General features: G+C 36.4%; 1 protein-coding gene across 1 annotated transcript; it reads right to left on the bottom strand.

The window, feature by feature from the left end:
* Window positions 1–4,374: 4,374 nt before the first annotated feature.
* stx11a (syntaxin 11a) lies at window positions 4,375–6,735 on the bottom strand. The gene is made up of 2 exons (XM_051868662.1): window positions 6,568–6,735; window positions 4,375–5,669 (listed from the first exon to the last, which is right to left on the bottom strand). The coding sequence occupies exon 2, from the start codon at window positions 5,662–5,664 to the stop codon at window positions 4,777–4,779; it is 888 nt and encodes a 295-aa protein (XP_051724622.1). The 5' UTR covers window positions 5,665–5,669; window positions 6,568–6,735; the 3' UTR covers window positions 4,375–4,776.
* Window positions 6,736–15,474: the final 8,739 nt, after the last annotated feature.

Raw genomic sequence — 15,474 nt, forward strand, 5'->3', positions numbered from 1 at the left:
GCCTTTTAGTGGTTCCCTACACAAGATCATTTTATGGATTTAGTTTTAATTAATTTTTAATGTTAATGAATTAAATAGCTCATAAACATACTTTATCACCAGAAAAATTTAAATAACCCATTAAACTTAATTCTTTCATGTTTAATGGGTTATTTCAATTTTTTCTGGTGATAAAATTGAAATAACAATCATTTAAGACACGTCTCTTTGGCATAAGGGGTTCTTTAAAACTGAGTCAAGAACTCTGGGGTTCTACAGAACCACACTAAATCATTTTTTCTAAAAGATGACTGAATTGACCTTAAGATTTTTGTGTGTTTGAACTCCACTCCTAATAGAATCTCCAAATCATTAAATCTAATATATTAATTGTACTTTGGGGGTAAATGTGCTATGACGAAGTAGCTCTTAAGTACCCTGTAAATCAATAACACATTTAGGTGATTAATAAATTTATAGGAACTTAAAAATTTTAACCCCACACAACTGTTCTGCAAGAGAGCTGAGTCACTTTTGATATTTGCTTAATGTTCCTATTCAATATTTTTCACCTGTATATTCATTATTAGATTTCATTTGCAAAATCATTGTTCTGTTAAGGCTTTATAAATGTGTAATTTTTTATCAGAATAAAAAAAAAAGCCCCAAAACTGTCACCCCAGATACAGACATAACAAAACAAATCTTACAAGAAACTCATGAAAAGAGGATAATAAGAGTAAAGCAGCATGGGGTGGGCAGTGAACAAACTGTTCTTTGACCAGGATGGCTGTGTGGTTAAGGCATTGGACTTAAGATCCAATGGGCAAATTCCCACATGAGTTTGAACCCCACTCCTGATAGAAGTGCTACACCTTTAATTGGGCTACTTTGATGTTTATAGGTGCATGTTTCTGAGAAGTGGTCCTGAAGCAGACAAACTAAGGGTATGTTTATACAACAACAATGTATTAAAAAAAAGTTTTTCCTTTGCGGTTTTCACATACAGACTCCAAGGTTGTCAAAATGATTCCCATTCACATGGATCTGCAAAAATGACTTAAAACGCTATATTATGCATGCCAGGCCAGTAGTTGGTGAAGTCTATTGGAAAAGAAACGCTACACGCCTATAGGCTGAACATGTAATACGCATGCTTATGATGTTACCATTTTCATAAATTTATGTTTTTGTAGTTTACACTGAGACAATAACAGTATCTTTTCAAAAACTTGCACTTTAAAACCTGTTTTCAAAAGTTTGCATTTTCAGGCCCCTAAGATATAGAGATTTTCTCTTCATTGACTTCATTTTCTTTAACATTTTAAGGGGGAATTTATACAACAACAACGTAGTGTTTCTTTACAAAGTGACATCGCCAACTACTGGAGTGGCCTGGCATGCATAACACAGAGTTTTTAGTTGTTTTCATGGATCAGTGTGAACAAGGATCATTTTGATAACTGTGCACACAAAAACGCAAAGAAAAAACGTTTTTAGTACATCGATTGCGTTACCATGGCGTTACGAAGGCTGTCCCAATTCGAAAGCTCCTCCAAATGTGTCCTTCGTTTCCCATGAAATGAATGATACAACAGATGAATTCTTTGTGGCCTTGCCTACCCCAGAATTCATTGCGCGCCAGTGACAACAGGATTTTTTTTGAGAGAGAATTACACTTTTAAACTTAAGTATTGGGTTTCAACTTAAATATTACTTAAACTTACTTAAATATCAAATGATACAAATGTAAAAATAATTTTTAAAAAAACTTTAAATCGATTAAAATGTTGACATATCTTACTAAGATGTGATTATATATAGTTTATACTCTTTATTATATGCAGAAATGGACCATGGTGAACATATCACAGTTTGTGAACCATTGTTTGTTTTCAGACAGTTTAATATAACTTTAAAATAAAGTCCAGTACAAACGTTACTGCTACTCATCAACGACAGTTGCTAGACGACAAGAACAATTTCCTGTAGGCTACCCTGTTCAAAAAAACAGCATATGCTGGTTAGGTATGTTTTGAAGCATGAACCAGCTTAGGACCAGCACTTGACCAGCTTAAACTAGCTTATGACCAGCTAAGGTCCAGCATGAACCAGCTCAAACCAGCTTCCATGCTTCAAAACATACCTAACCAGCATATGCTGTTTTTTTCAACGGGGTAGTCTGTACCAGTTAACAACGCACGTTCTGATCTTCGTGGCCTTTGAAGCCCGCGTCCTTCGAAGGATGCAGCCTCTGAAATAGGACGCAGGTAACGTGAAAAGAATCAGGGCTGTCTGAAATCTGCCCCCAACAAAGGCTGCAGTTCCATTTTCCACCACAGATTTACATTGGAAAATTGTGGGGCGCTGTAGAGCTGGGGAGGACTCAGGCACCCTCTGCACTGATTAGTACCACAACACACACCTGCCATACGTTGAATTGTAATAGCCTATATCCTGCTCACTTTACAACTTAAAATAGTCTAGTAAACCCAAAAAATATTTGTTTCAGAATGCTGAACACATTTACAATTTATTATTGATTCGGTGTATTTAGGTCTATGTTTTTGATTAATATTTTGGTGGGGCTGCCCCACCTGCCCTGACAGACGAGCCGCGGCAGGTCCAAAGATGTTTTATTATAGAAAGCAACTACATAATGTTTAATTAAATACACACAAATAGTTTATTACCATATCCTACACCAAATAATTTATTCAGTTGCTTATAGTCAATATACATTGTATTAATTTACTCCAGTATCTTGAACTTTATTTAACAGACACGAGACTCTCTGTTGAGACCTAAAAAGTTCAATACTGACATCTAACGGTGTAACATGGCAGCACAGTATTTTTAAGAACACTTAAACCTGATGGGGAAAATGTGACTTCAAATTTACTTTAAATATAAATAAATATTACTTTCTATGTACTTTATTATTAGAAAAATATTTAGAGTATCAATATGTGTTGCCTGATCTTGATTTAAAGCATCTGTGCACAAAACGAATCTTTAAAATCATCGCTCGAGTCCTAAAACGCTTTGACAGATAATTCATAAGTGTATGCTTGCTGAGAAAGACATTACAAAGGCATTCATAAATGCCAATGCATTCATTCATTGCCAACTGCAGTTAAAAAGTGAATTACAACATCAGATTGTCTGTAGGCCTCATTACATCACATCACAGCAAAATTCACAGAAGAAAAGACCAAAGTTGAAAATTACTAATGCAATATAACAGATTTAAGACATGTAGTCACAATACAGTCTGAACTGAGAAAAATGAAAGAAAATTCATTGTTATCTCATAAATGAAACTGTATTGATAAAAGCAAAGTGATATATATATAGTTTCTTTCTTTGCTGCATATACTGTACATTATTTGAGTTTAACTTATTTTATATTAAGTTAGCTACAAAATTGAATTGTGTGACCCCAAGCCTATATACAAGGCATTAAAACCCACACATGGGAACCATGATGGCTGAGAGGTTAAGGCATTGGATTTAAGATCCAATAGACAAATGTCCTTGTGGGTTCAAACCCCACTCCTGGTAGAACTTCATAACCTTTAATGCAATATATAAATGCTCTACTTTGGTAGATAATGTAGATATGCAACCAACAGAAAAGCTAGTGACAATGCTAACCTTGTTAATGCAATGATAAGATTCTTAAATGGTTTAACCACACTTTACTCTTCTTTCAGAAATTTGCCACTTTATACCAAAAGCACCAGTGTTGTTGTACTGTTTAAACTTTATGAATGTGCTTCTAAATTCTTTTTCAGAACTATCAAAAAGCTTCAAGATACAAATTTAAAACTTGTTACCTCAAATACACAACTACAATCAAAACTGAAAGACGCATCATACTACCTAGTTTAATGTGATGCATTTTCTTTTTAAAAAGAAAGCTCCTTTGTGGGTATGTGGTCATTTAAAACAGAAACAACAGAATCCATTTCCTCAGTTTGAGTTCACTCTACAGTGACCAGGATGGCTGAGTGGTTAAGGCCTTGTGGGTTTGAACCCTACTTCTGGTCGATTAAGTAGAGTTTTAAATGGATGCACTGTGATGCTACATTGAAAGTAAACATGGTTCTCAAAAAGAAGTTGACAGATTTCTCAAACTGATTCAGATGCAAATGCAACAACCTAAAGAGAGAATATACGGATTTGATTCTTCTCAGTGTTCGGTCAAATGAATGGAATTGCTGGGCTTTATTTCCAAACCACTAAACAATTTTACACAATGCCTTTTGCAAGTCACATTGCAGAAGTGAGTTTCATACTTGGGAAACCTACACTGATGCAATACGCATTGCATAAATGTTCTAATGATAAACTCTAGAACAATATGGTGATCAAACAAACATAACAAAGGCATTCAAAGATAAAATAATATTTATTAAATTAATACAACACATCACACACACACAAATGTACCTTAAAATAAAGCAGTAGATTTATCAATAAAACATGTTTCTGTATAATGTTTGCTTGCACTGTACATAGGCGTAAAACACTTGCGGTTTCCTTTTTAATATCTTTTACACATCAAGTGAATGTCCTGTGACACTCACAGAAGGGTAGCAGTGACATTGCAGTATCACTTTAGCTCAATTGCATTGCAGCTCCTGTGGTTTACAAGAAAACACAGTTTTTTGCAATGAACACCATCAAGTGCAGGCACTGGGCATGGGTTGTTCTCTACAAAGTAAATCACATGACATGGTTAACACTTAACACTAGAATCAAACACTGTTGTTTGTTTAATACGCTATAGCTTTAAGATGATTTATTGCAACATGGAAAACAGCAACAGAAGAGCTGCCGACAAGGGTTTTGCTTCTTGTATTTGACAGCCTTCTTTATCTGACTTGTAGCTTTGGCCACAAAGTCTTGGGTGGCATATACATTTGCCTCAATGTTGTCCACCATGGGCCCTTGTTCCTCCACCAGCAGAGCCAGCTGGAAAAACAGATCATGGATGTCTCGGATGCGACTTTCCAACTCCAAAAGCTCCTTGTGGCGATTCTCGATCTCAGTGAGTGCTGAGCGAGCGGTTCGCCCGTCTGTGAGCAAATCGTCGGAAAAAACGTTCCACTTGCCGGTCTCGATCATTTCTTCGATTTGATCTCCGCTCACTTCTTTACCCATGATCTCTGCTTGCCTTTGGATACGAGTCTTGCAGTTGTCCCTCTGTGCCATTTCGGCGTTGTTGTATTCATTCATAGCCTCATGAAAAGAACCTGTTATAGAGACGAACTGGCCGTGTATCATGCGCACCAAAGCTGAATGGGCTCCGTGTTTCTCTTCTAACTCTTTACAAAGCGCATCTAGCTTCTTTATCCGAGCATACAGGTTCTCCCCTTTTGTTTTGATGCTGCGTGCAATTGTGTTCGAGTCACGTTTGATGCTGCTAATGCGTCTCACAGAGGTGAGAAAGCGTGTGTTCTGTTTACCCAGTCTCTTCACCTCCATCCTGAGTTGGGCGATTTCTTTCTGGATGGATTGGGCTTCTCTGAAGGTGTCCTCCATGATGTCCTCGCCCTCGAACACCACCGCATGCTGTTCAAATTCAACATTGTCCACATCTTCTCCGCTATCCACTTGCTCTTCCTCTCTTTGGGCTTTGGTGGCAACACCTCCCAGTTCAGCCAGCCTGTCTCTCATCTTTCCTGGGAAATATACATTAAATCAGAGGGAAATTCAGATTCTTAGACTTTATGACCCACATGACAAGCTTTGACTCTACAAACATGTATGAGTACTTCATTGCCCAGTATGATATTCAACTGGAGGAACATAAAATCAGACACTGTTCACAACACAAGCCTGAAAGTGTGTGTTTTGGCCTCTCGTAAATGGTTTTAGCACAGAGGCAACAATTTATCTTAAAGCTAAACTATTTATATAAGACCAGAAGTGTCTGTGATACAGTTAGTCACCGCATGATGCTGCAAATTTCCCACCCCATATGGGTTAAAGACTAAAAAAGGGTGGGGACTTCCCTTTAGTCCTCTGTTGAACACTATGAGGCAATAAGAGCAAATAAGTGACTTAAGTGCTTAAATCTAAAATCCTGGAGTAAACTAGTTATTGTCTCATTATGAATAAACTCCAAGCAATAGATACACATGTGAACAGAACAATACTCTTATCTAAGACCATCCAGTCTATTCCCGGATGTACAGTCAACATTGTGCACTAATGAAATATGTCAATGTACATAAAACTTCATATGGAAGTGCAGCCAAAAAATAAGTATTGACTGTCCACTATTTTACAGTGAACACTGATAGTTCAGTCTCTTAATTCAGTTAAATATCTAACCATCTTCTTTTTGACTTCCTCAAAAAATCAAGTAGGCTAAGCAAGATCTCTTAAAAGTAACCACAAAATAGTAGTTAAAAACAATAGAAGAACAATAGACTCTGCAGTCGTGCTGTAATTTCAAGTTCCTTGTTTAATTCAGATTAAACGCTTGATTTGACGTTCCGCTAAACAACTTCGCGACAACTTTTTGTTTAAATCAAATTGAAATAAGTTGAAATGATATATAAATTGTCACGTTACCTTATTTCATGTCCCTTCGTTCAATTCAAACGCTATAAACAAGAGCTTTTATCGTTTGCTAACGCGCATCGCCTCATGTCACATTGCTGCAGGAAATAACGTTGCAGTCGAATGCCTGCCTGACTGACAGACTGATGGGAGTTTCCGACAAGTCAAAACACGAAAGTTAACTCATGTTTACTCAAGTTTAAAAATAAAGAATTCCCTTATATATATTTACCATATCCTACTGTAGAGTTTTACTGTAGTAACGTTTGGTATTTGGAAAAAGTCTCTTATTTCTCTCATTTCTTATGTCACTATTTTCATACTATTGTTAAGTTAATGTGGTGCAACATGGCAGATGTCATTTGATTTAATGCAGTGTTTTACCCTTTATTTGTCTTCACTGACACTTTTTAAACCCTAAAATGCCACACTTTCCTCCCATTACCACATATATGTTTAAAATCCCTTCTCAGCATTTTTTACTCGAACGTTTTCAATGTTCACTTACAAATCCAGTGACTGATTCCCTAGTGCAAAATCGATCACTTCTATTTTTACCAAAGGGCTCTTGTCAAAATGAATCCATTTACAATTGTGTCAGTGCTGGAGACTAACTTATAAATAAAAATCATATTATTTTAAACTGTAGCCTGAGTCCAACAATTCTGTCATTTAATGCTGCTTTGTTCTTGTCATTTACCTTGACTGACAACCTACTGTATAAGACAAACAGTTCATTGAATTATTTTGTATAGTCTACCCATTCATTCTTAATATTTTGACGGTTTCTTTGGAAACACCCAAACCGGCTGTCTTCTGAGGTAGGCCTATGATGTTGTAGGCAATTTATGGGTGGGTCTATAACAATTGTTCCTTTTAGAGAGGATCCATAGGCCTGGTTAAATCATAACTTAATCACACCTCCCATTCTGTTTGAATGAGAGGGGATTTTAGAGATACTGGTCAAAATACAAGCCACTTCCAAAGTAAATTCTTCGTAAACTGCTAGCAATTTTGAAAATCAGAAATTATATACAATTATGTCTAGCAGAATTAAAATGTGTTGACGCTCAAAAAAGCGAGGTAAGGTGTTCTGACTATTGATTGGCTTATATTTGTTCTGAAACTACTTCTAGAACAAATAGTAAGCCAAGATGAGTCATAGTAATCATGTGAGTGCAAAAGCAGAAGTGAAACAGTAAAAAGATTTTCTCCACAACATGATAGCCCAACTAATGGCGTTTGCATATGCAGGATAAAATACTTTACATAAGATGTTTTTGCAGTCAGATATTTATCTCTGTAATCTTAGTACTTTTAAAGGGAATTGGCTATTTTGGTCCATGCACTCACCGCACGATGGCAGCAGAGCTTGAATAATGAATTCTCAGAACCTTGTAACCTCTTTCTTCCTGAAGCGGTCACGTTTGAAATCTTTGCTTGTGTGGGTGTGATTGTATGTTTGTGTGAACACTTGTTTGAGCATTAGCTGTTTCCTGTGCGTTTTAGGTAAATCTAGGCAGACCAGATCAGTGTGGGTTTCCTCTTTATACCATGGTTCCTTCCTTACTCTCAGGGTCTCAGGGATTTTTTGCTTCCTGCTGAAACTTTGCGCTTGCATTACGGTTGTGTAGGCTTAAAAATGATGTCAGTTAGAGCAGTTATGTATGCTACCAATACCATATCAGTTCTCAACATTCATAAGGGCAAAACATGCTACTTGCGGCCTGATCAATGTGTTCATTATTTATTTGTTTTTGTGTTTATTTATTTAGTTGCCCTTTTATGAAAATGTAAATTAAATGTTCTCAAGTTTTATCCTCTCAAATTTAAATGTAGTCGATTTTAAACTGCATAAATGGCTATTAGCCTACAACATCGTAAAAGTGCAACTGGCCAAAGCGTAAACGAAAACTAAACATTTATTATTAATTCAAACATTATGAATATCTAAACATGTATAAACTTACCTACGTTACATTATTTTTTTGTTTTAATGTGTATACGATTCGGAAAATTCAAGTAGCTAGCCTACATGCTGAGCTCCGCTGCAACGATTCCCATTTCAATGGTAACAGACTAGCATAACGATTGGCGAAATCCTCTGGGTAGTGCTCGCTACCTCGTAAGCTATTTTATGTTTACAAGAAATCTACACAGAAGCATACTCCATCAATTAACCTCAGAGCACACTTATGTCTGTCTTACACTTACAGTATATCGCTAAAATTAATTTAAAGAAACTGAATGAGTTTTTATTTCCTGAACGGTACTGTTGCATTTTATCTTGAACTGTTATTTTATTTCGTCAAATTTGTGTCAGTACTGTGTTAGCGTTTTTATTGTTTTTATTGCAGTGATTTGTATTTTTCTTTGTGGTTTATGCACATTTTTCCGAGTAATTACGTCCAAATTTACATTTAAACCTTTGTCCATCAGGGCCTGTAGGCTATTAAGCATCTATCTGTTTAGTAACCATGGTATTTGTACTTTAAGGAAAAATTACTTTTTTCAAATCTTAAATCAAGAATTAAGGTAAGAAGTTTATGCAGCCCCAGGTCTTTACTTTGTGCTTGTGCTCATTGTTGAACTGCATACTTGATGTGCAATAATAGATTTGCCTGGTAATATGGTAATTTGTTAGATTTCAATTTTGCTGTTGATGTTTGGAATTGATAGCATGCATATCCTATATGCAACAGTGAGACATCACATGAGGCAACTACTGACATTAATTAAAAACATGCGAAGAAACGTTGTAATTCAAATATGATTACCTCTACAGTCAGATGACAGTGATCAGAATATTTATTAAGCTCGCACCCGTGTTAGAGTGCTGAGATATTGTTGGTTCTCATTGAGATAGCCTACTTTTCTGATATGATAGTAAACACACCCATATTGTTCACTTTAAAGTATGCAACTCGACTCTGAAAGCTTCAACCCTCTGCCAAAATGGAGTTTTACCTAATATGAACCACTGTGTTTCTGAGGTTACGGTTTTGTGCACTGTATATGATATTAAACTGTTTAGGTTACATAACTCTGTTATTGTACTTTCACTGTTTGCTCAATTTGTTTATGCATCTAATTGAATTACACCCTTCCGCCTGTAGTTCCACCTGTCTCTGCTATGTGAGAATAGTAAACAATAATATGCTGTGCAAACACAGACACAGAGTGTTTCCAAAATGAATTACATGGTCAGAATGTCATTTTTTTTATTATTATTACATTAGGATATTAAATCACTTTAGGAAAAAAGGACAAGCAATAGAGTTCATGACCTATCTGCAAGGGTCATGCAATGATTTTAATTTAGGAGCTATTCATAATCAGCAACCACCCTTCTTTAAAATGTAGGAATCTAGTTTTAATTACAATTGTTAGTCGGATATGCAAGAAATAGCACATTATCAGTCCAAGATTTGAGCATATTAGAAAAAGTTAATTAGGCAGATCACATTTGCATGTTCCAATACTAATCATCATACACACATACACAGCTGCTTCTGTAAGGACTTGTGGGTGTCTCAAGCTTTGTGAATGGGTAATATGTTTTTTTTTTTTTATGTGTGTGTGTGGACATAACAGGGAAACGAAACATTTTTACACTTGTATATAGTGATTTACTGATTAACTTTTGAACAAATTTTAATTTTACTTTTACTTTCATTTCGCTTGAACCAAAATTGAAATGACAGTTGTTACATTATATATTTCTAACTGATCTGACCCTGAAAACCAGTTTAGATGGAACCACATAAGTGTTTGTTATCTGACAAACATTATACACTGTGTATAATAACATGCAACATGCATTTTTTTTTATCCTACTCATCTCAGGAAGCACTGTTTTTACCATTTTGGACTATTTTATTTGTAGATATTTATCAAATGATTTCCTGTTCATGTAGTACCTCAAACAATCCTTTAGGTCGCAGCATCGGTCACATTAAAAAATATAAAATACATATGCATCCTTTTTCTTAAAAGTCCTCTGGCTCTCAGTCCTTCTGTAAGATTGCATTAAATGACACCGAGTAATTCACTTACCATTACAGAGCAAGGAACCACAACACACAATTATGCAATCAAACATCCTGCAAGCTGGGTAATTTGCATTCGTTGTCCTCAGGTTACATTTACTAATTCAAATATAATGTCTGTCTTTTAAACATGACGTTAAATCTGTGATTAGCGACACTGAACAGACAAACTGGATGCAAAACAAGGTTGCATGAACAGACAGACAAACTCTCAGGATGAGAGAGATGCATGCCTGTAGTGTATTCGCATGCATCATTTCATCCTTTCCAGGGTCTTTTAAACTGTATAATGCCTGAAGAAAACATCAGCTGGTTTTGGTTAGCCAGGCTGTGACTCAAATTAACTGATCCTGTTAACTTAGTATGAGAATCTCCACAGCAGCTCCAGTGTTTCAGGGCCTTTGATTGAATTAACGTTCATGTTTGTCATGTGTTTAGACATCTTTCTTGGCTCAATAATTGCCTGTTGCTGTTACTGTTCATTTCATTTATAAAGGAACAAAAACAAAGATAATTTGTTGTAATTTCTTAATAACAGCTCTCTGATTAGTCTATTCAAATTAACAATGACACATAAACACTAAAAGAAAACTAGATTTTATTTATCTATTTATTTATTTTAGAAAATGTTAAAGGAATAGTTCACCCAAAAATGAAAATTACCCCAAGATTTACTCACCCTCAAGCCATCCTAGGTGTTTATGACTATCTTCTTTCAGACGAACACAATCGGAGTTATATCAAAAAATATCCTGGCTCTTCCAAACTTGATAAAGATAGTGAAGGGGGCGTGAGATTTTGAAGCCCAAAAAAGCGCATCAATCCATCATAAATGTAATGTATGCGGATAGAGTGGGTTAATAAATGCCTTCTGAATTGAAGCTATGCAGTTTTTTGTAAGAAAAATATCCATATTTAAAACTTTATTAACTATAACATCTATCTTCCGGCAGACGGCCGTACGCATCTATTTACAGCAAAAGAGTAACCTCTGACGTGGCACAGGATGTAGGAGTATCGTAAGCTTAGACACCTTTCACGGTTTAAACAAATAGGGCTGTGCAACAAACTGAAACTCCTCTTATATCGAAATCCTCTGACATTTCTCTTTAAAAATGATTGTTTTAGACTTTTTGACCAGTGTTTTGTTTTGCTCTGTCCTCTGCGCTTCCGTGTTCGTCATTATGTCATGCGTCGGGTCAGAGGTTACTCTTTTGCCGTAAAACGATGCGTACGGCCGTCTGCCGGAAGCTAGTTATTATAGTTTATGAAGTTTTAAATATGGATATTTTTCTTACAAAAGTCCATCACTTCGCTTCAGAAGGCCTTTATGAACCCCTGGAGCCGTATGGTTTCTGAGGTGTTTTTGGGTTGTTGCTATGTGTTTACTTGCTTATTCTCCAAAGTCAGTGACTGTATGCTGTTCTGGTCAGGTTGTCTGTTTTTGTCTGCTGGCTGATAAGCTCTTTTTAAAAGATACTCTTTTTGCTCACATAATTCAAGAACATAAAGTAATCCTGTAAATTAGCAAACACGTGAATCTCACAGCGATTTGCTTGTTTATGGATTTTTAAAAGGACACATATTTGGTTTTAAAATACATGAATTTGGAATGTGATAAAGTCAAAAGGTTATTGAACAGGACTTTCACTTCCTGCTCTGTAGAAAGACAAGTTTCCTGTGAGATTTGGGTTCAACAACTTTGGGTTCAGTGGGATCAGACCACTGACATGTTGTAATACTTTCTCCAAAACATGACCAAAGGCTGATCCACTGAACATTTATTCTGCCCATGATGTGTTAGTTTCCTGACACAAGAGTGGGCAAATGTTTTTTTGGGTGAATTATCATGTTCATGTTAAGTTACTAAACATCAGAGGTGTTTTTGGACTTTCCTTTTGGAAATTTAAATGATCCTACTTTCGTGAAAGGTCAAACTTTCTCTTGAAATTAATGAACATGGCTTCAGAGGGACTTGGATATCTTTGAGAGATGCGCAACATAAGAGAACCATTGCAGGAGTGTTTTATGTGGGGTTGTTTGTCACACTCGTGATGTTTGAGTTCACATGGCCTCATTTAATTTCAAATTGCATTATGATAGAGACTGTTCCTCCTCAGAATAACATTTGACCAGTCAGTTGATTTTAATTCACCTTCTTCCCATACTTTCCGCTTTACTGCTTTTGGGCATGAGCTGCCCAAAATGGCTGGAAAATCTATATTATTTATCTTTACTTCCATTGCTCCCAAATTAACAGGCTTTTGTCTTACTGCTATTACATTATCCATTACCATGACTGTTGGAAGATATTTCAACCATTTGACCACAGATATCAACACGGAATCTGCTTTTATTTGTTCCTACATATTCACGTTGGCTGAGGTAATCATAATAATGATCATTCTTAATAATTTATATCATCCTTGTGCATATACAGTGCTCAACGTAAATGAGTACACCCCCTTTGAAAAGTAACATTTTAAACAATATCTCAATGAACACAAAAACAATTTCCAAAATGTTGACAAGACTAAGCTTAATATAACATCTGTTTAACTTATAACATGAAAGTAAGGTTAATAATATAACTTAGATTACACATTTTTCAGTTTTACTCAAATTAGGGTGATGCAAAAATGAGTACACCCCACAACATGATTTTTAATGACAGCACCAAGTCTTCTAGGCATGGAATGAACAAGTTGGCAACGTTTTGCAACATCTATCGTTTTCCATTCTTCAAGAATGACCTCTTTTAGAGACTGGATGCTAGCTGGAGAGTGATGCTCAACTTGTCTCTTCAGAATTCCCTATAGGTGTTCGATTGGGTTCAGATCAAGAGCCACTGAATCACTTTCACCCTGTTCTTCTTCAGAAATCCAACAGTGGCCTTAGATGTGTGTTTAGGATCATTGTCATGTTGGAAAAGTGCACGAGTGATGGTAGCATCCTCTCTTTCAGTATAGAGCAGTACATCTGTAAATTCATGATGCCATCAATGAAATGGCACCATGCAGCACTCATGCAGCCCCACATAAGGACACTGCCACCACCATGTTTCACTGTAGGCACCATGCATTTTTCTTTGTATTCCTCACCTTTGCGACGCCATACAGTTTTGAAGCCATCAGTTCCAAAAACATTTATCTTGGTCTCATCACTCCAAAGTATAGAGTCCCAGTAGTCTTCATCTTTGTCAGCATGGGCCCTGGCAAACTCTAGGCGGGCTTTTTTGTGCCTGGGCTTTAAGAGAGGCTTCTTTCGTGGACGGCACCCATGCATGCCATTCCTGTGCAGTGTACGCCGTATTGTGTCACAGGAAATAGTCACCCCACTTTGGCTTTCTACTTCTTTAGATAACTGCAGTGAACTTGCATGCTGATTTTCTTCAACCCTTCTCATCAGAAGACGCTCCTGTCGAGGTGTTAACGTCCATTAATTATATTAAATTTACAAAATCCATTTGAATCTCATATAAAAGTTGAAATTGCTTAAATTATTTTGATGAGATAATGTAAAAACATATGCTGACATGAATTATTGATCATATCATTTTTTACAGTGTATAAAAATGTATTATAATTTAAATTAAGGCAAAATACAATGGCTTGCATATGTTTGGAGGCCTTTATTTCATTTTCTCATTTCACTGAATTATAAATCCTACATCCGTAAATAGTGCTGCGTGGATTTACAATTGGATTATAAGAACAGGATTTTGGCTGGGCTTATGTAAGACATTCACCTTTACTGTTCTTGAGCCTGTGTTTATTTTACCTTGTGATTGGGATTACTGAAAGAACTTTCCCCTAAGCTTCCATTCTCAGCATACAGAAAGTGGTTCTCTGTTGTAGACATTCCCTACATGGTGCTCCATCAATGCAACAAGATGTCCAGACTCTGCTGATAGAAAGCAGCTCATCACCATGTTGTTTCAACCATCATACTTCTCTACTAGTAAGTCGTTCTTTGAGAGGTGAGTAGTAGGCCTATTACTGCCACAGTATGTAGCTAAAAAGTATATGGATACCCCCTTATAATGAATAGGTTTGAATATTCCAGTCATTTCTGTGAGGACAAATCTTTCTATAATGCTATACATCATATAATAGAGTATGGTCTTAAAGCTGAAGTCTGTAAGTTTTGCCTCTTTGTCTCCATTTCTGTTTGAAACCTGCAATTGCAGTTATTTGTGGAATTATCATCTTTACGTGGGTTGTGCATCAGCACGGCTCCTCAGCGCAGGTGAATCTAATGTTTGCTGTCAGTATCCACATCGGTGTGGATACTGTACATCCGAATCACAGATTCTACGTCTTGGAAGTATGACCAAAATAAGAATTTTTTTACCGCAAAATGTCATTTGAACAAGTAAGTAACATGTCTGCCACTTTTGTTCTGACCAACTGAGAAAATAAGCATTACAATAAATCGAGCTGCTAATGGTGCCATCAAAATGATAAGATTAATTGTTGCAACTGCTGTGAGAAAAGGCTATAAATGATCTGCCACATGCCAGATAGCCTTCTAGCTGGGACTCCTTCTTTATGTAAACAGACGTGACGTAATGACGCAAAGATGAATGGCTGCATGCTCAAATTTCCCACGGAAACCCACCAGTACCACCCTGAATTAGAAAACATTATTACAAGCTTACCGTTGTGAATCGGGCTAAGGTAAGAAGATATTTTTGAACACTGGCTGTTTATGTACTTGCTCAAAAATTGATTTTGGACAATTTTTAACCAAAAAAAGTTACGGACTGCAGCTTTAAATTATTGTTGAAGCAGGACGGCTGTTTCTGTCCCAGCATAGCAAAACTGAAATGCTGTGGTGTGGAGGAACTTCCTGGCCTGCACACCTCAGA

The sequence above is a fragment of the Ctenopharyngodon idella genome, chromosome 17, assembly GCF_019924925.1.
Source record: "Ctenopharyngodon idella isolate HZGC_01 chromosome 17, HZGC01, whole genome shotgun sequence".
NCBI lineage: Eukaryota > Metazoa > Chordata > Actinopteri > Cypriniformes > Xenocyprididae > Ctenopharyngodon > Ctenopharyngodon idella.

What these genes read in the sequence shown, in the direction of transcription:
- stx11a (XM_051868662.1), bottom strand. Translation starts at nt 5,664, where the DNA reads ATGAGAGACAGGCTGGCTGAACTGGGAGGTGTTGCCACCAAAGCCCAA.